This window comes from Arvicola amphibius, chromosome 17 (genome assembly GCF_903992535.2).
Source record: "Arvicola amphibius chromosome 17, mArvAmp1.2, whole genome shotgun sequence".
NCBI classification, from domain to species: domain Eukaryota; kingdom Metazoa; phylum Chordata; class Mammalia; order Rodentia; family Cricetidae; genus Arvicola; species Arvicola amphibius.
The window spans coordinates 32,414,919-32,434,451 of NC_052063.2; the positions used below are offsets into that span (position 1 = coordinate 32,414,919).

Below are 19,533 nucleotides of genomic sequence, written 5' to 3' on the forward strand. Positions count from 1 at the left end.
ACTGGGAAAGTGACGACAATTTGGGCCCTGGGAGCAGGAGATGAGGCGGGGAGCGGGGGCCATCAAGCTCAGGTCGCCACCCGCTCCCAGCCAGACAGGATCTTCTGATTCTGAGAAGTCAAGGTTGGAGCTATCATCTGGGGGGTGGGAGGCGAGTGGCTAGCCAGAGCCTGAGCTACCCGTCCTCCAGCCCCAGCCCGACAGGACAGGCTCTAGCTCCTGTCTGCCGGTGAGAGAGAGAGAGAGAGAGAGAGAGAGAGAGAGAGAGAGAGAGAGAGAGAGAGAGAGAGAGAGAGAGAAAGAGAGAGAGAGAGATATTAATCTGCAGGCAGGAAGGATAGTTAATCAGGTCTCCCTGCCAGCATGATTACTTGGGCCCCGTGAGCTGCCTACCGATGGAAGCTGTAAGGGACCCAGGCTCAGAGCTCAGTGGAGGAGGCAGGGAGGAGGCAGGGAGGGTGGAGATGGTGAGAGGAGGAAGAGACAAGGAGAGACGGGAACAATGGCAGCCCTTCCTAATCTCTCCCTGGGTACAGATCCAAATTTCACAGCTCTGTGCAGCATGTTCCCCAATGATAGAACAGGGTAGAGAGACAAGACCGTCTCCGAGGAAAGGAGGATGGAGAACAGTGGGAAAGTTCTAAAAGATATCAGAGTGACACTGTCAAAGCCCACACAGACAGAGACAGTGATATGGCACGGCACGGTCCGAGCCTGGGAAAATAACCACGGTGAAGAAAAGAGGGAAAGGGTGAGGGATGAGCAGGTCTGATCAGTGAGTCCGCCCTGCCGAGGGCTGCCAGCTGTGGGACAGTGCCTGGCAGCAGCTTGGCATCTCAAGAGGCGTGGAGAGGAAGAGGGCTCCCGGGAAGCAGGTGTGATACAGCCCATCTCTGGGGTAGAGGGTGATGGAGATCCTGGGGGCAGGGTCCCACCATCCCCCAGTTTGCCTCAGCTCGCATGAACCCTGCAGCCTTAGCCTGCTTTTTCCATCTCCAAGGAGCCTCATCTCCAAGGCAGGCATCTTCACGTCTTCCCTCCAGGGACACACTTAATGAATCAGCTCATTGGCCACCTGCGACCTGAGCCCTATCGGGGACTCCTCCCCAGTCTCTCTAAACTCCGCCAGAGCTCAGCCGGTCAAGGAGGCTGGAGACAATTCCCCTTCTTTTCTTTATTGTCAGTACTATCTGGTTCCCATGAGCCTAAGGGACACATGGCATGGGGGAATGGAGGTGGAGGGTCCAAGTATGACTGGGTAAAAAAAAAAATCAAAGAGTCAAGCAAATGATGGCAAGGAAGCAAGTAAACATGGACCCACCGACACTGCCAAGCGCGTGATTTATTAGTGGGCAAACGGACTGATGCTGGGAGGATGCTATGTTTGGGAAAGGATTCTGGAAAGGTCCAGGAACAGAAAGGCCATTTTCAAGGGTTCTTCAGCTCTAAGCCCCTTCTCATGATCAGAAGAGCTAGGCCAAAGTTTTGGTCCAGAGGAAGAAGCTGTGTCTCCAGGAGGCTCCAACCTAATCACCTCACAGTCACCTCCATGGCATGACTTCCCTTCTTCTTGAAAGTCAGCTTGCTGTTCCCAGCCCCCTCAGGACCCTGGATAACCTTGACAGCCACACTGCTGTCCTTGAACCTCACTGAGAACCTGGAGGGAGAAGAGACGGAGAAAATGAAGCTAGGACCCGACTTTTCTAGATGGCCTCCTCTCCCTGGAGCAAACACACAGCTCACCCCCACCCACCCCATGACTCAAGACCTGAGAGAATCTGGGTGCAGAGAGTCCAGGGGTGAGGGGAGGGAGGTGTGGGTAACACTAAGAAAAACCTCTGAGCCTTGCCCTGACACAGTCTGCTTTGGTTTCTGATTACACAAATTTCCCGGTCACAATGACCAGTAGTCCAGTCATCTGTCCCAGGCTGTCCCTCATCACCAGCTCATGGCCTTACTTCTCAGTCACAGTGACAGAGAGTTGCCTCTGCGTGGCATCCAGCACAGCTTGGTACATTTTTGCCAGCAGTTCAACCACATGGTCACTGACCAACAGGATGTCCCCTTTGGAGTCTGCCGATGACATCTAAGGAAGAGAGAAAAAAGTAGTAGAGATTAATGTTTTTCCTCAGGAGCAGCCTGAGGGGCATCAAAGGCTCATAGTGAGAAGTTCAGTTCTAGTATATCCAGTTCTCCTTGGCCCCAGGAGGCCCACTCTGGAGACATTGCCTACGTAGCTCAGATACCTCACTCAGGTGCAAACTGAAGAGCCCATCCCGGAAGCTGGTGACTGACACCCCAGCCACATTCTCCAGCCCAACGACAATTTGGGCCTGGGACTTCTTGGCATCTGTGAGAATCACATGCCCCTTGGTGAGGAGGAGAATCCGGGCGGATGTCTAGGGAGGACATAGGAAATAGTGAGGACGGGCAATGCCACCCGCCCCACCCACTGGGCAAAGCATGCGCAGCCGCCCCAGGCCATTTCCCACTGTGGGTGCAGCGGCTCTTTACCTTGCCATTGCCACGGTTGACCTTCTTCACAGTGTCCGCCATCAGAACAGGCCCTTCCTCCTTACCCTTCAGTTTCTGCAGCTTGGGGTTCCCCTGCAGCCCAACGTAATCACCACGGTATGGAATCGGGACACTGAGGACATGAGAGAGGCGTGCAGTGAGACCAAGTCCCAGCTCACCTCCCTGGGTGCCACATCCCCCTCTTCTACCATATCTTGTTTCAGCGATCCATTGATATGTGCCCCCCCAACACCTGCTGGGTCAGAGCCTTTAAGGAGGGCCTGGCTAGGTGTCTCCAGTCCTCCCCGGCAACTCAAGCTTGAGAGGCCACATCTGTAGGCTCTCACCTCTGAGGGTAGGAAGCCTTCTTGCTCTTGAACAGTTCGCTGGCACAGAGCTTTTCCCTCAGCATCTGCACCTGCCTTGGTGACAGCTGATCTCGGAACTTCTTGCACTGTGAGGAGGAGAAAGTTCAGATCGTGGAAGTGGAAGGCGGGGTTAGGGAGGGAAGTGAGCAAAGGGGGCAAGAGAACCCACGGGGAGCAGAGGGCTGGAGGGGAGACGACAGAGACCACGGGGAGCAGAGGACTGGAGGGGAAATCACAGAGACCACGGGGAACAGAGGGCTGGAGGGGAAATCACAGAGACCACGGGGAACAGAGGGCTGGAGGGGAGACGACAGAGACCACGGGGAGCAGAGGACTGGAGGGGAAATCACAGAGACCACGGGGAACAGAGGGCTGGAGGGGAAATCACAGAGACCACGGGGAACAGAGGGCTGGAGGGGAGACGACAGAGACCACGGGGAACAGAGGGCTGGAGGGGAGACGACAGAGACCACGGGGAGCAGAGGGCTGGAGGGGAGACGACAGAGACCACGGGGAACAGAGGGCTGGAGGGGAGACGACAGAGACCACGGGGAGCAGAGGACTGGAGGGGATACGACAGAGACCATGGGGAAGAGGGCTGGAGGGAAAATCACAGAGACCACGAGGAGAAGAGGGCTAGAAGGGAGATGACCGAGACCAAACATAGGAAAAGGACCTGGAAGACTAGTGAGGGATGCAGGAAACTGAGGGGTGTTTAGGAGAAAGTGGACACTAGCAAATACAAGGCCCATGAAAGCACAAGCCAGCACTCAGGACCAGGCTGAGCCCACATGGGTGTCCTAAGGACCAGGCTGAGCCTACACAGGCATCCTATGGTATGTTCTGGATAAAAGAACAGGTCATACTATGATGTAATGAAGTAAGTCGGACACACAAAGGACAGATATTGTGTGGTTGCCACTTACAGGAGTTTCCTCCAAAAGCAAAAGTCAATGAAACAGAAAGTAAATTATTGGTTACGGGGAAGGAGGTCAGGGCTAAAGGGCAAAGAACAAAAGTATAAAGATGGGTGGCAATGGCCCTGCAACAGCCTGAACATACTTGCTGCCGAAACTCTGACGCTTAGAAACGGGGACATAACAGACACAACTCTGCATATTTTACCGCAGGAGAGAGTAAAGGGGGAAACTAAGGGTAGCTCACAACAGAGAAGGGACGCCTGACCTCACCTTCCACTGGTGGAAGATGCGCTTCAGCTCCTGATTGGCCCTGTTGAAGTACCTATAAGGGGCAGGGGGCCATGTGTTGTCCAAGACGTCGGTGGACGGCAAATTCTTATTCAGAGCCAAGAGAAATTTCTGTGCCTGCGTTGAAAGCAGAGTCTTAGGAATGAAGTCAGGAGAAGAGCCGCTTTCAGGCAGGTGGATTCACACCCAGGCCCTGCCCCGCCCTTGTGAGAAGCAGGCGCAGAGCTGAAGAGGTGGACAGAATTGCCTCTCCGTCAGTTGCCCACTGTGGCTTTGAGGCTGGGGATAAGAACAGAAATGGGAAGCAGCGGGACCTGACACCTGGATCAGGGAGGTGGGGCGATCCAGCATCAAAGCTAGTCTCTGTATACTGTTCCCTGGCTTTTTCATCTCTCGGGTCACAATGACCTACAGCTGGGGCCATTGTCTGTGTTGGTTATTGGATAGACGCCAAATCTGCCCTCCTCTCTAATCAATGGTGCCTGACACCTCAGCCTGACATTCACAGCCCTCCGCTTGGTGGCCAGGGTCCTGTCACAGAGCCCCTGGCCTCCCAGTATTCCAACCAGAAAGGCTCCTTGCCACAGCCCTTCTACCTTTGTGCTCTCAAGGCTGACGGCACTTGGCCTACTTCTCGCTGATCTGACAGTTGGACTCTGCCCACCGGGATTCCATGCAGTGTGTGAGCTGCAGCTTGAAGCCCTCCCAGATGCTCCAGGGTCTCCACACCACCCTCCTAGCCAGGGCAGAGTCACCCAGTGCTTGCCTTTTCTAGATCTCCAGCGTCTAACCTGCCTAGAGCCATGGGCTGCCAAAACTTCTGTTAGGTGGACAATCTTAGGCAGTGGCTGGAAGCTCAGCAATCAAAAGCTTTCTACCCCAGCTCCACCATTATCAGCTACGGAGCCTGGGGCCTGGGGCAGGTTACTCAGTCTTCCTAAACCGTAGCTTGTTTTTGTTTTTGTTGTTGTTGTTGTTGTTTTGAGATAGGATCTTACTGAGTCACTAGGTAGCTCTACCTGGCAGCCGATTTCCAACTCACAGAGATTTGCCTGCCTCCACCTCCCAAGTGCTGGAATTAAAGGCGCATATCACCACAGCTGGCCTGAGTTTTAGTTTTTTAACCTGTGAGGTTGGGGAAAGCAGAGGGCCTACACGACAGGGTTGTTAGAAGAATTGGAAAGAGCGTACATAGCATATTGTCAGGTAATGGCGCTAGATTAAAGGCCGCGGCAAAGTGCCAGAAGCATTGGGAGAATCAGTGACCCAGGATTCTTGGGTGTGATTTATTGAACCATGTAGTTCTGGTTTGATGTTCAGCAGCTGCCTGACAAGGTACAGATGAAAGACTGAAAGAAGGGACTGTCAGGGGTAAGTGCAAAGTCAGGTCGCAGCCCTCAGGTGTCCAGCGAGACAGCACGTACTGTGGGAAGGGACAGAACATGGCAGAGCCAGCCCAACAGGCCAGGCTAGCACGGGGCTAGGGAGAAGGAGGGGAAAGAAGGCCAGAGGATGCCAGGATGCCTCAGCTCAGAACTCCCACCCCTCCCAGTCAAGCAGTCAAGCAGTCCAGGCTTTAGCATGACAGAGAGGAGTTCCAAATGAAGGTCTTTCACGCTCAACCGAGCATACTTGGTGAGGGTCCTAAATACTAGCAAACAGCAGTCGCCTAAGGTCAGTTCCACCAGCCTGTAGCCCTTAGGCTGAGGCCCCTATGTTCCCATCTTGTCTGGCTTTTTCCCAAGGCTTCACTGGGGTACTGTTCTCTCTGTGGCTTTCCAGTATCCTCTGGGAAATGTCCCCACTACCTAACAGTCCTGCTGGAAGCCATCCCTAGCCGGAGGCCTCCTTCCTTCAGACCCTTCCAGAGATGGCCCTCCTCATTTGCCTGGGGTTTCAGAGCAGATAGGAGCGAGATGTGATTCCTTCCACCTCAAAATGGATCTTAGTGGTCAAGCTAGTTAATCCTGTGTCCTCATCATCCACTTCCATAAGAAAGCTACCATCCCCTCCCTCTCTCCCCCCTCCGCAGTTGGTCTCTCCTCAGGTCTATGTGTCCTCTGCTCAGATGAGATTGCCAGGACCCCACACTGGCACAGGATGCAAACAGCATCTACCTGAGCCAAGGGTTGCCTGATGCGGCTCCGGTTACAGACAGGACACCCAGTCCCAGTGTGTGACTGCTCTCTCTGTCTCATGGAGTGAAGAAGCTCCGAGGGAAAGCTTGGAATCAAGCCCCTCCCCATCCTCTCCCAAGACTGCCCCAACTCCTCCACCAGCCTCGCACCTTCGTCCCAGCACTTACCATGCTCTTATAGATAAAGTTGGACAAGGTGAGGGCAGCGCCTGACCGGAAGTATTTTCGATAATTCTTCCGGGCCTAGAAGGAAAGTGCGAGGAAGATGTCAGCATGAGGCAGAGTCTAGGAGAGGTTCTGCTATTTGCTTTCAACCAAAGTGCAGTCAGAAATATCTAAATAAACAAACGCCGGGCTGAGACTGTAACAGGAAAAATGATTCGAAGTCACCAACAGATCAAGGCGGAAACACACCCAGGCCAGTCTCCAGGGCACACACCCACAGCCAGCTGGGCCAGAGCAGGAGGACGGTCTCAGTGTCACAGCCTCGTGCATAACCCAACAGGCCCCCTCTGCCTTTGGTTACCTTCCAGCCTCTCATGAAAGCCTGGATCAGCAGTGTTGAGGCCTTTATCTTCCCGTAATGTTTCCTTTGCTGTGGAAACATGAGCACTGTTAGAAGAGGCCACACCCTAAACCACAGGTCCCCACGACGCTTGGGAAGGGACATGGCACCTTGTTGCCCCGGAACCAAGCGGAGATGAGGATCTGACTTTTGCGCATCTGCTGGTAGTGCGTCCGGCAGCGCCAGCCCCGGTACACCTTCTGGATGAGCGTGGCCAGCTGCTGAAGCTTAAGGCGCCTCTGTTCCTCCAAGTAGAAAAGCTGGGGTTGGGGGCAAAGAAGGGTTTGCTCTCCCTTGCACGACAGGGAACTGAAGCTCCCCAGCCTGCCTCTGCCATCATTTAGTGCCTCCTACAGCCAGGCCAGGCCCCGGGATGAGCTCCTAGCTCAGGGCAGGAGAGGTCAACTCTCAGTTCCCAGGGTGGCACCTTCCTCCTGCACCATCCAGTCCTGCAATGGTTGCTGCCTTCCACGCTAGCCTCTTTCTCAGGTGAGCTAGTCTCAGCTCCATTCTACCCCCACCAAGTGCAGCCCCCCAGCTTCCGGGCTCACAGTCTTGGGACTTCTGATAAAGATCTTCGTCTTCCCATAGGCCAGCTCCTCTGACGACACAGCCACAGACTCCAGGACCTTCTCCACACCTTCCCTACAGGGGCAGATGGGGGAGAGCTGCAGGGGAGGTACATCAGGCAGAATCCCCCTCCACATCTCCCTAGCCCTCTGAGGCCCAGCCCCTTCGTCCCCACTGGGTCTTACCGGTCTCCTCCGTTCCAGTGAGGCCAGGTGCTCCTGCTCAGCAGTCGGTACCTTTCGAAGAAAGGCTTGTAGAGTTGGCGGTGGGCATAGCCGGCCCTGCGCACCCGAACGTTCTCCAGCAGCCCCAGGTATCGAGCCTGGACCACAACCAGCTCTGGGGAGAACCTGCCGTACTGTTGCTGGTCGTTGGGCTTGATGCACCTGGAAGGAAGTCAGAAAGAAGCAGGCTCAGGAGCAAACTCCACGCGAGTGGCACTGCCCTGGCGTTCCTGTGCCTACTCCCCAAACCCTGAGATGGGAGTTTCAATAGAAGTGTAAGGGAGATGCTCTTGGCCTCCCCAGTTTCACTCCCCCTCCCATCCCACTCTGTCGGCCAAGGGTGCCCAGCTAGCTCCTCATCTGGTCACGTCTTCCATGGAGAAAGAGCCTATTCCAGAGACTGACTCCCCAATACAGGCATGTCCTACCAGGCACAGATCCCACACCACCTTAAGGATGCTCCCCTGTGCACCCAGCTATTCACCTGATATAGTTGGGGTTCTTAGAGTACAGGTTCTTCATGAGTACGGCCACCGAATTCTTAAACTGTGACCCAGCGGTCGGGGGACGTTTGAGAGACGCTTCCTTGGGATTACCCTCTGGGAACAAGGACCGAAGGAGAGGATGCCGGGCCTTCCACATGGTCTGGGATAAGTCTCGGAAGAGCAGGTCGTTATTCTTGTCGATGAAGCCGTTCACGTTGTATGTCACCTGCAGAGGGGCAGATGTAGGTTCAGACCCCACGCCTCCTTCCAGCACCTGGACCTCCCTGTCTCAGTTCCCACTTCCACACCCGCTTCTGACCTTGGCTCCCACACGGCCTCGCTACATTACCTTGCCCGCATAGTGGGAGATGCGGAAGCAGCTGAGCCCCATGGAATGGTCGTACTGGCGCTGGGCATTCTGGGTGACTTTGCTCTCATAGTGACTGTGCTTCGAGAAGAGCTGGTTCAGCTTGGCCAGGAAAGTGGAGTCGCTGACCACCCCAGGTCTCAGGCACTCCTCATCCAGCATGGCCAGGATGCCTCGCTGACTCTGGGTCATGGGAACAAGATCCATGTGAGCGTGACCCGCTCCTCCCAACCCTCTCATCCTCACCAGGCGTGGGGAAGGGAGAACGGGAGATGGGGAGGGAGGATGCTCAGGAAGTCTGGAAAAGGGGGTCCCAGAGCTGAGAGGACAGCTGCTCACATGCTCAATGAGGTTACAGATGATGCCGTTGTCAAAGTAGTCCACCTTTGTCCACGGTATGCCCTGGCAAAGGGAGACATCAGTCACAGAAACAAGTCCCAGAGAACCTCTAAAGTCCTCGCCAGACCCAGGCTCCCTTTAACTCTCTGTAAAAAGGACTTCAGAAAGGTCTGTCACTCAGGGGACGACCTCGGTTTGGTTCAGTTTACAACCCACCCCTCCCAGGTTGGTGGTGAATTCGTGTGTGTGTCTCAGGGAGTGGGCAGACACATAGGAGAAAAAAGAGCACCTGAAGGGGAAGGTGAGACAAAGCCAAATACCCGGAGATGGTGCGGGCTAGGAGGAAGCATGACTGTCAGGTGTAGGGTGGGACAGAGCTCACCCCAGTGTGGGGTGGAGAAGGAGCCGTGTACATGAGGAAAAGAAGTGGCTACCGCGCTCTGACATGATAACATGTCTCGACAGCATGAACCAGGACTGTTACCCAGCAACAAAGCCAACCTGATGCATCTTCAAAGATCCACACCTGTGGTTTTAGTTCCACAGCGCTCACGACGCACTTGCTAAAACAGACTGCTACACTGTTTCCAACTCGGTGTGTTTGGGATGCGCCCAGGAACTGACATTTCCAACCTGTCCCCGGTGGTGGTGTTGCTTCTGGCCCAGGACCACACTTCAGGGCTGAGATGTCTCAGTGGATAAGTGTGCCTGCTGCCAAGCCTGCCGACCTGAGTTCAATGCCCAGGTCCCACATGCTCGGTGGAGCGCATCGGCTTCTCCGGGATGTACTCTGACCTCCGCTAGAACCTTACAATTTTTTTTTTCTTTTGGTTTTTCGAGACAGGGTTTCTCTGTGGCTTTGGAGCCTGTCCTGGAACTAGCTCTGTAGACCAGGCTGGTCTCGAACTCACAGAGATCTGCCTGCCTCTGCCTCCCGAGTGCTGGGATTAAAGGCACGCGCCACCATCGCCCGGCTCGAACCTTACAATTTTTTAAAGTGAGGATCGCTCTCTGCTTTGTGCTCTCAGCGAACATCAGGATTACAGGAGTTTATGTCATAACCCAAGGACCAGACAACCCAAATGTAGGCTATGGTGCACAAGCCTTCCCCTCTTTCCTCACGGTTTCTTAGAGAAAAGAGACTGAACCTAAGTGAAGTTGACTTCCTACTGCTTCCCAAAGTACCTTTCCCAATGGGCTAAATGCAGGATGGCATCCTGCAATACAGGTAACACAGCCATGAAAAGGATTACCTTGCTAAGCAAAGACGTACAGAACAGAGCATGTTTGCTAGCTTTTATGTATGTTTTATATATTTTTAAAAAGTCTATTTACATATTTGGAAGTAAATAGGAAACAGACCTTCTGGTCTTTGTAGGGAAGAAAATTGAGAGTTTAGGGGCAGAGGGGAAAGGAGATTTTTATTCATCTACCTTTTAAAGTTTTTGAATTTTGAAACATAGGAATGTATCATCTTTAAGCACTGAAGTTGTTAAAACAAAAAAAAAATGTGTGAAACAATACATTTTGTTGCCATGTTGCCAGCAGCCCTGTTGCAGAGACCAGCTCTCGAGTGCTGGAGTGCTCGCAGGGAACATCTCTGGAAGGGTCTAAGGAGCGAGGCTCTGGGCTGCTCACCCTTGGAAGTGGACTGGCTTGCTCAGAGAGATTTTTTTAACACCTAGTCATGGGTTGCAGGGGTTATGCGAGTCAGAGAAGGAGTGTGGAAATCTGGCTCCGCAGGGCACTTCTGGTGAGTAAGTCCAGAGTCATGCAGCTCTAAAAGCGAACAGCAACATCACCCAGCGCCCCGGGGAAGGCAAAGGTTCTGACATGTTTGAGAGGGAGCAGGAAGGGATATGACGGGTGCCAGGCCCTCCGACCAGGACTCTCCACACAAACACCCTTTCTGAACTGGCCTGGAGCAGAAGGCTGGGGACAGGAAGATGGGAAGCGGAGTGTTGGGGCAAGTTAGAAATGCTGAACGCTCAGCTGTGAGAGGGAAACATTTTGTCCTTTGTGTTTCCATCTGGGAACAATTAGAAGGAAATTGTGACGGAGAAGAAAGGCTCGCATCTGGAAGTCCCTCAGCAGAGCAAGCAGGAGGCTGGGCTCACCTCTCTCTTGTACTCCTCTTGTTCCTCCTTCAAGGTCAGCTCTATGAACACCTGCTGCAGCTTCTCGTTGCAGTAGTTGATCACGAACTGCTCAAAACTGTTATCCTGTGAGGGAAAGGAAGGCAGCTCACCTCAGACCCTCCCTCCCTCACAGCCCCTCCCGCCCACCGTGAGCTGGTCCCCCCTAAGCGGGGAAGCAGGCCCCTGAGGTCGGATGGTGCTCTCTCACCTCCAGTATCTCAAATCCGTAGATATCCAGGACCCCCATAACCTTCCTCTTCTCCCCAGTGCCCACCTGAAGGAGAGGGAGGACAAAGAAGAGGAGGCCCCCTGAGCACAGCAGGTGGACAGGATCAGAGCAGGGGCAAAGAGAGCTACAGCTTGACTGGGCTGGAGAGGGAGGACAGAAGGGAAGGTGCTAACGGGTTCCATGACATTAGATGCTCTTAGGATAGTGGGTCTCTCAGCCTTCCTAAAAGGACAACCCTATAATACAGTTCCTTGTGTTGTGGTGACCCCCAACATTATTTTCATTGCTATTTCATAACTGTAATTTTACTACTGTTACGAATCATAATGTAAATGCCTGATTTTCTTTTTTTTAATTAATTAATTAATTTATTTATTATGAATACAATACTCTGCCTGCATGTGTACCTGCACCCCTGAAGAGGGCACCAGATCTCATCATAGATAGTTGTGAGCCACCATGTGGGTGCTGGGAATTGAACTCAGGACCTCTGGAAGAAGAGTCAGTGCTCTTAACCACTGAGCCATCTCTCCAGCTCCCACACCTGTGTTTTCTAATGGTCTTAGGAAACCCCTGTGAAAAGATCCTTCAACCCCCGAAGGGGACACGTCCCACAGGTTGAGAAACACTGCACTATAGAGGTGGTAACGAAATGCAGGGTTTATACACAATATAGCTTTTATTCAGCCATGAAGATGAATCGAATTACATCATCTGTATTGATGTGACTGGAATTTCCAAATCACACAGCAACCGTGTATATTCTGATCTGCAGAAAACCCTTGGGAAGCAGGCAGACATTCATAGTAGTTAACAGCTGCGGCCAAATTGGGAAACTGAGGCTCAGTATCTTTGCAAAGGTTAAAGACCAAACTGTGGGACTCAAACTCCTGGAAGGAAGTGTACCTTCCTCTTCCCGTTCTCTGTGCATCTCAGAAACCAGAGAATGGAGCTGGCAGCCAGGACAAGAAGCTCAGGGAAGCAGGCTTTGGGATAGGCATCTCTCACCTTGATGCTCTCATTGATGCGGCTCACTATCCAGTCGAAGAGACGGCTGTAGACATTCTTAGCCAGGGCATCCCGAGCGTATTGAGCCTGGGGTGTGGGGCACAGTCTCATTAATGTGGCAGCCACAGGACAGCCTCAGAAGTCAGCGCCTTCAAGAGGGCTCTTACCTGCGTGACATTCAGAACTGTGACCACCTTTTCTTTGGCTGTCTCCATGGTTCTTGAACACAAAGCTCTCTCTAGCTCCACAGAACTCAAACCCATCAACTCCCCAATCTCCCGAATCCCTAGAAAGACAAACAAGTAGGAGGTGGCAGAGAGAGATCTCAGTGGGGGAAGGACCTGGATGACCTTGGCTGGCTAAGTCACTGCAGTTGGCTCAGGAGAATCTCCTGAAACAGGTCAGATTGTCCCTATATATCAGAAGATTCAGCTGAGGCTGTGAGAGTCACGGACCAAAGCTTGAACATTTCGGAAGGCTCATCCCAAAGTGCTTCAAGAGAATGGGTCAGGAAGTCCCTTGGGGGGGGACTAGGAGTGGCTGGGTGCAAGTGTACCAGGTGAAGTCAATCACATTGGAGGTGGAACGCTCCAGCAGGGTGGCACTAGCTTCGGGGTAGGGGACTCAGAGCAGGCTCCGGCAGGGTGACACTAGCTTCGGGGTAGAGGACGCAGAGCAAGCTCCGGCAGGGTGGCACTAGCTTCAGGGTAGAGGACGCAGAGCAGGCTCTGGCAGGGTGGCACTAGTTTAGGGTAGGGGACGCAGAGCAGGCTCCGGCAGGGTGACACCGACCTTTCCCATCCGAGATGCCACTTGCTGGTATCCCGTTGGCCTGGAACTCATCTGTCAGCTTCACGTTCCCCAGCTTCAGCACCAGCGCTGTCACCTCCAGGACTTGTCTGATCTCATCCTCCGAGAACCCAATCACTGACATGGCACTCTTGGGAAGAAAGCAGGAAGTGAACTGGATGGGACCAGACCAATGCCTCCATTCACAGATCCTGGGCTCGGAGGATGGCCTAAGGACTCAAGCCTGCCCCACTCACCTGTAGAGCCCTGAAGTTGGAGGCGTCATCCATCGCATTCACTTGGGACGCTGACCCGTTCAGATAGGTATAGCTACTTGCATCCTGCTCAAGCTTCAGGGCCTCTGGGAGGGTGAATATAGAGGAAAAGAACTGGCATGTGCTGTCCAGAATACACCAGCCTGACACCTCATGACCCATGCCCTGGGTCATGTTTTAGGTTCATCTCTTGTCTCCTTTGGATGGGGTTAATATATTTCTGTGATAGTAAACTACCTTTCAAAGTGGTTTTTAGGGCTTGGGTATCCATACCCATTAGAGTGTTCCACAGTAGTCTCGCTGATTTCTACCCCAATGCCCAGGCTTAAACAATGAAAATAACCAAGCAAACCCTCTCTCCCACTCAGACAGGAAGGTGGGGGAAGAGAGGAAAACACCCATCTATCCAGGCCCAACTCCCTGTGCAGTGCCAACTCATCCAGTATTTGTTCTCTGTCCCTGACGCTGCCTCTGGAAGGTTCTCTCCAATGCCGACAGCTGAGCTGAATGGCTTTCTCGCATTCCCCTGAGGTAAATGAGACTCTCTCCCAGCCCACACCATGTGAGCTAAGTTTTGATTTTTTTTTTCTATCTTCCCCAAAAGTGAGTAATTTGCATGTCGGGACTGCTTTTCATCTCCATATTCTGTGTACCTGGTTGGCAAATGGAATTTTTCTTTTCATTTTAATAAATGAACCAAGGAAATGTCTCAAGTTGTCTACCTAAGATAGGAGGATTGGGCTGATCATAGATTAGAGGCATGCCAATCATATTTTATGCAAATGAGCTGAGATTGAAGGTAGCGAACATCAGGCTGGACTTTAGCAGCAGCTCCCACTGTCACACAGATTCTGAGACAGGAGCTTACTAAAGAAGGGAAGCTGGAGAGAGGATGAGTCAGAAAACTTGGGAATAATGACGCCAGGGAGATTCACCCAGACTCAACTTAAACTAACAGGTATGGACCCAGCCAGAATAAAACACAGTGTCTGTGAGTCATACAAATTGAACATCATTAAGGCCATTAAGTCAAGAAGGGGGAGGATAAAACCTATGGAGTCTTCCCGAACCACAGAGATTTCAAGCCGTAGAAAAAAGCTATGCAAAAATCAAGCACTAAATAACAAGGACTCAAAGAGAGGGCTCCTCAGGGGCTAGGAATCTGTAGTCTCACAACTAGATGGGAGGCTGAGAGACACAAAGTCCCCCTGGTCCCTCAGTGATGCTCATCGGGAGCTGCCTCTGGCCAGTCCAGTTTTCAGGCTGTTGTGGGCTCTTCCCCAGGACAGGCAAGGAGAGTCATGCCGTCCACTCCTATAGCTATCTGCACAGGCTGGAACCAACCATACTGCACTGCAGTGTGTCTGCCCCACACCTGCCATTCCTGCAAGACTGATCGCTTTGATGACAGGGTCCATCATCCTTAGCTCTATCGCTAACCCTAGCATAGTGACGATCAGGTGTTCAAGCGGTGCGTGATGAATGGATGAATTCAGGAAACCTCTAAAAGCTAAGAAAACCAGGGAAGACTACTGCGTGGTGGTGGTGCACACCTCTAATCCCTCAGGAGACACAGGCAGGCAGATCTCTGTGAGTTCGAGGCCAGCCTGCTCTACAGAATGAGTTTCAAGACAGCCAGGACTACACAGAGAAGCCCTGCCTTGAAAAAAACAAAATAAAACAAACAAACAAACAAAACCAAAAAGAAAAAAGAGACGCTGGGAAGCTCCTAGGTGAGGTGGGTGTCTAAGCCCAGGCGCTGTCACTAAAGCTCCCGGGAGCTCTTAAACACTCGCATATCCTGCCGCTTCTGCGTGACTGCCAACAGAACCACGCAGGGCACAGGGACGAGGGCAGCGCTGAGACAGCCAAGACACAGCCCTGGGAATCCGGCACAGCAAAGGAAGAGAACAGAGCCAGGAGTCAGAGGCTCCCGGTGGGTGGGAAATGCAGGCAAGGAGAAATGGGGAGGGGGCTTGAGAGGAGGGAGGAAGAGAGACCTAGTGTTCTGGAGATAGTACAAGGGTTGGGGTGCTTTGCCATGAGTCCAGGAAGAACACGTACTTAGCAACTGTGGGTCTGCTCCAGCCAGCAGCTGGTAGAAGATGTGGAAGTTCCTTTCTCCTTTGAGCTGCTTCACTACTCGGGATTTCTCCAGCAGATCTGGGAGAGAGTGAGGAAACACCCTCCTGAGAGTTCAGGAGACAGCACAACACAGCCCTTGGATTCTGCCCTGAACCCCAGTGGTTCCCAAAGGTTGGGGAGTTTCCTGCCATCTAATGGTCATTCTGCCTGAAGAAGCAGATGGCCAAAGTGGGACAGAGTTGGCAGGTGGGAGAATGTTGGTGAGGCACGGGGAGGGGGACACATACAGTTGGTGATGACACCGCCAAGGGGGGATCCTTTGAAGTCAAACTCAATATCCATGTATTTTCCCTTCAGAGAGAGACCAAAGAAAGCCTTGGATCTCCTTCTCCTCTCACCACCTGTGGGGAGGGGCCTGTGCTGCCCCACTCACCCTCCACAGCACCCCCTTCCTCCAGGGCAGATGTGGTCACTTACAAATCGAGAGGAGTTGTCATTGCGGATGGTCTTGGCATTGCCAAATGCTGTGGGAACGAAGGGAGGGAAGATGAGAGGGTTGCAGCTCCCGAGCCAGCGAGCGAGCTAGACTCCAGAGGAATGAAGCCTGTGGGACAGCTCCCTCCAGTCTACCAACCAATCACGTGTTTGTTTTTTTTTTTTTCCAGTAATTTTGGAAGACCTTCTAGGGCAGAGGACTGGGAAGGGGTGCAGAGACGGGGGGGGGGGGGGGGGCAATGGACAGAGTTCTAGGGCAGAGAACTGGGGAGGGGTGCAGAGATGGGGGACGGACAGAGTTCGGGTTCTAGGGCAGAGGACTGGGGAGGGGTGCAGTATGGGAAGGGGTGCAGAGAGAGGGGGATACAGACAGAGTTTTAGGGTGGAGGAACTGGGGAGGGGTGCAGAGATGGGGGGATGGACAAAGAACTGGGTGGTGGTGGTGGGGGACAGAGTGGGACCCAGGGTGCTCACCCTCCAGCACTGGGTTTGACTGCAGCAGCTGCTCCTTCACTACGTTCACCTCCTCTCCTTTCCCACAGACGGCAGCCACGTAGGACATCACCAGCTTACTCGCCTCTGTGCACAAGACACTCTGAGTCCCCAGCCAGGGCATACCCACTCCCACACCCTTAACTACCACAGAGTCCCTGGCCAGGGAATTCTCACTTCCATCTCCCGAACTCTGGCTCCTCACACCACAGCAATAGGAGAGATGCCTCAATGGTTAGGATCACTTGATCACTTGCTTTTTTTTTTTTTTTTTTCCTATCTGGGTAACCTTGGCTGTCCTGGAACTCACTCTGTAGACCAGGCTGGCCTCAAACTCACAGAGATCTGCCTGCCTCTGCCTCCTGAGTGCTGAGATTAAAGGCGTGTGCCAAAACCGCCCAGCTACTTGCTTCTCTTGTAGAAAACATAGGTTGAGTTCTCAGCACCCACATTAGGTGACTCAAAACCACCTGGAACTCCAGTTCGACACCCTCTTCTGGATTTTTCAGGCACCTGCACGTATGTAGTGCAATACATACACACATACATACATATATGTATCTATACATATATATGTGTGTGTGTACATATATATGTTCATTTAGGCATACAGATAAAATAAATCTCTAAAAAAGAAAGAAACTAAAGAGGAAGTAAGTAGGGGATTGAACACAGGAACAGGCCTGCTTGGAGGGAGAAGGAGACGATTCCAGACACGATTCCCCGGTTCCTCCTCACCAGTCTTCCCGGCTCCACTCTCGCCTGTGATGAGGATACACTGGTCCAGGTCCCGGTCCCTCAGTGACTGGTAGGCCATATTGGCCAAAGCATAGCTTGCAGGAAGAAAGAAGACAACAAACAGCCAGTGTGAGGCCAGACCAAGAGCGCATCTTTCCACCCACAGCACTAGGCTCATCCACCCTGCTCTGTGGGTGAGATTAGGCCACAAGGGCAAGCCTAGGGTGGACTTAGGGAAGGAAGGATGCTGGAGACCCTTCTTCAGAGGAAGGGGTGGGGGATCAGGATGCTTCACAGACATCAAGCTCGAGCCCTGTCGGCTCTGCTATGGTCCCCTTACTCACATGTGGGGTTTCAGCTCATAGAAAGTGTAGTCCCGGTATTTGGCAATGAAGTCTGGGCCATAAATGGGAAGCGACTGGTAGGGATTCACTGAGATCACCACACTCCCAATGTAGGTCTGGGGTCAGGAGGGGTGGAAGTAAATGAGCCTGGCTGGAGGAATACTGTGTACCCCACCATTGTGTACCCCACCGTCTGGCGCCCATGGTGAGCTCACATAAATCTCCTTTTCTGCATAACGGAGCCGGAGGTTCTTGATCAGAGAATCCTCATCCAGGGGTTCCAGGAGGACAAGGTCCTCCACCCCCACTTGGCCTTCCAGGAGAGACATGTCAAGAGGGTTGAGATCCTAGGCATAAACATAGTAAATTGCGGCTGCTTGCTCAGCTTAAGGGCTAAGTCATGGTGGGAGGAGAAGAGGGCATAAGAGCCTAGAGAGCCCTCTTTTTTCCTCCTGCAGGAGAGCCCTCTAGTCAAAAGGGCCTCTGGACCAACCTGGCCAGTCAGGGAGGTGGAAGGACCCTCTGACCCCTGAGTATGAGTGAGACGGCCATTAGGTAGGCCCACATTTGCCCACCCGCCTGGGGAAGGGTGGTATCAGTAAGGCAGATAGGGAAGAGGGCTGAAAGAAGTGTGAGCCAAGCTTTGTTCCTCAGTCAGGTACTGAAAGCGCCCTCCCTCTTCAGGGCGTGCTCCCTGGCTGCCTGCCCAGTGCTTGTGCTCAACCCCAACCCCCCCACTTCAGTCACCTAATCCCGCCACAATGCCTGTCTCCAGAGATCTCTCCTTCCTGTCGTTACCACAGTGAAGTTCATGTTTAGATGACGTTGGACAAGGTGAGGAGTTCAAGAATATGGACAGTTCTCCACAAAACATGGGACCGCCCCATAGAACATGGAAGAGGGTTTGTTTCCCCAGCTGTCAGGTCTGTCTAGCTGTCCCTCCTGCTCTGTCTTTAATTGTAAAATCTTCAGATTGTATACCCATTCCTATCATCTTCTGGCGTGACCTTTGCCTGAAGGCACACCCCATTCTTTAGTAGCTGGTAGGAATGGGCAGGGAGGGGTTGCTACAGGGAGGGCTGTGGGCTGGGCCACATGCAGCAGGCATATGGCAGGTGCTTCTGTAGGAAGAAACAAGCCCTCTTCAGGTAGACTGAGTAGGCGGGGTGGTGCAATTAGTACAATGGTCAGTGCCCCTCCCAAGCAGGACTAGAACACATTCCCCTGCTCTCCTGCTTCTCTGAACCTAGAAGAAGAGCAGGAATAGCAGATGGGGCAAGGAAGGGACCCGGCCTTCTTTCCCCTCCATTCTGTTTTCCCCCAGCTCCAGCAACTTCCTAAACACCTAGACTGCAATGTGAATACTGATACCAGCAGCCTCTGGGAAACCTGCAGCGTTCATCACAGGCCAGGCAGGGCTCTAAACACTGGAACTTGACAGTTACAATAGCCTGTGAAGTCGATACTCTAATTATCCCATGTATTTCAGATTAAATCTCAGTAGCCATGTCTTATGTAACCACAATATTCAAGATGCCAAGGCAGGAGGACTGCCGTAAGTTGAGGCCAACCTGAGCTACACAGAATTCCAGACCAGCCTGAAGTGCAAAGATCTAGTCTCGATTCACACACACACAGAGAGACAGACACACAGAGACAGACAGACAGACACACACACACACACGAGACAGAGACAGAGACACACACAAGAGACAGACAGAGACAGAGACACACACACAAGAGAGACAGACACACACGAGAGGGACAGAGACACATACAAGAGAGAGACACACATGAGAGACAGACACACACGAGAGGGAGGGGAGAGAGAGAGAGAGAGAGAGAGAGAGAGAGAGAGAGAGAGAGAGAGAGAGCACCTTTGAAACTGCTTGGCAGGAAAGGGTGTGAAGCAGGGTAGAGAACACATCTTTGAGTTGGAACTGAGAGAAGTTCACAATATGTCTATTTGGTAGTGAGAAAGGAGAAACAGAAAAAGATCCCAGAAGTGGCATCCCAAGGTGACACAGGTCAAGGCAGGACTCACCCAACACCGGAACAAGGATATAATTTGATGCTCCTTGGAGAATGGGGGTGTGGAGTCCCAGTCTGACGGGAAGGGGATGAGCCCGCAGCAAATGCCAAGTGTGAAAGTGTGAAGAGGTG

General features: G+C 52.7%; 1 protein-coding gene across 1 annotated transcript; it reads right to left on the reverse strand.

The window, feature by feature from the left end:
* Positions 1–1,324: 1,324 nt before the first annotated feature.
* Positions 1,325–19,533, reverse strand: Myo1a (myosin IA). Its single transcript, XM_038314690.1, has 28 exons — positions 19,415–19,533; positions 17,586–17,717; positions 17,371–17,486; positions 17,027–17,121; positions 16,271–16,375; positions 15,779–15,825; positions 15,589–15,652; positions 15,281–15,379; positions 13,199–13,302; positions 12,945–13,092; positions 12,320–12,438; positions 12,153–12,239; positions 11,124–11,189; positions 10,895–10,999; positions 8,778–8,840; positions 8,421–8,621; positions 8,071–8,297; positions 7,548–7,748; positions 7,344–7,437; positions 6,903–7,052; positions 6,754–6,822; positions 6,396–6,470; positions 4,073–4,207; positions 2,862–2,968; positions 2,515–2,647; positions 2,247–2,399; positions 1,959–2,086; positions 1,325–1,657 (listed from the first exon to the last, which is right to left on the reverse strand). Exons 2-28 carry the CDS (start codon positions 17,697–17,699, stop codon positions 1,531–1,533), a joined length of 3,132 nt encoding a protein of 1,043 aa, XP_038170618.1. The 5' UTR covers positions 17,700–17,717; positions 19,415–19,533; the 3' UTR covers positions 1,325–1,530.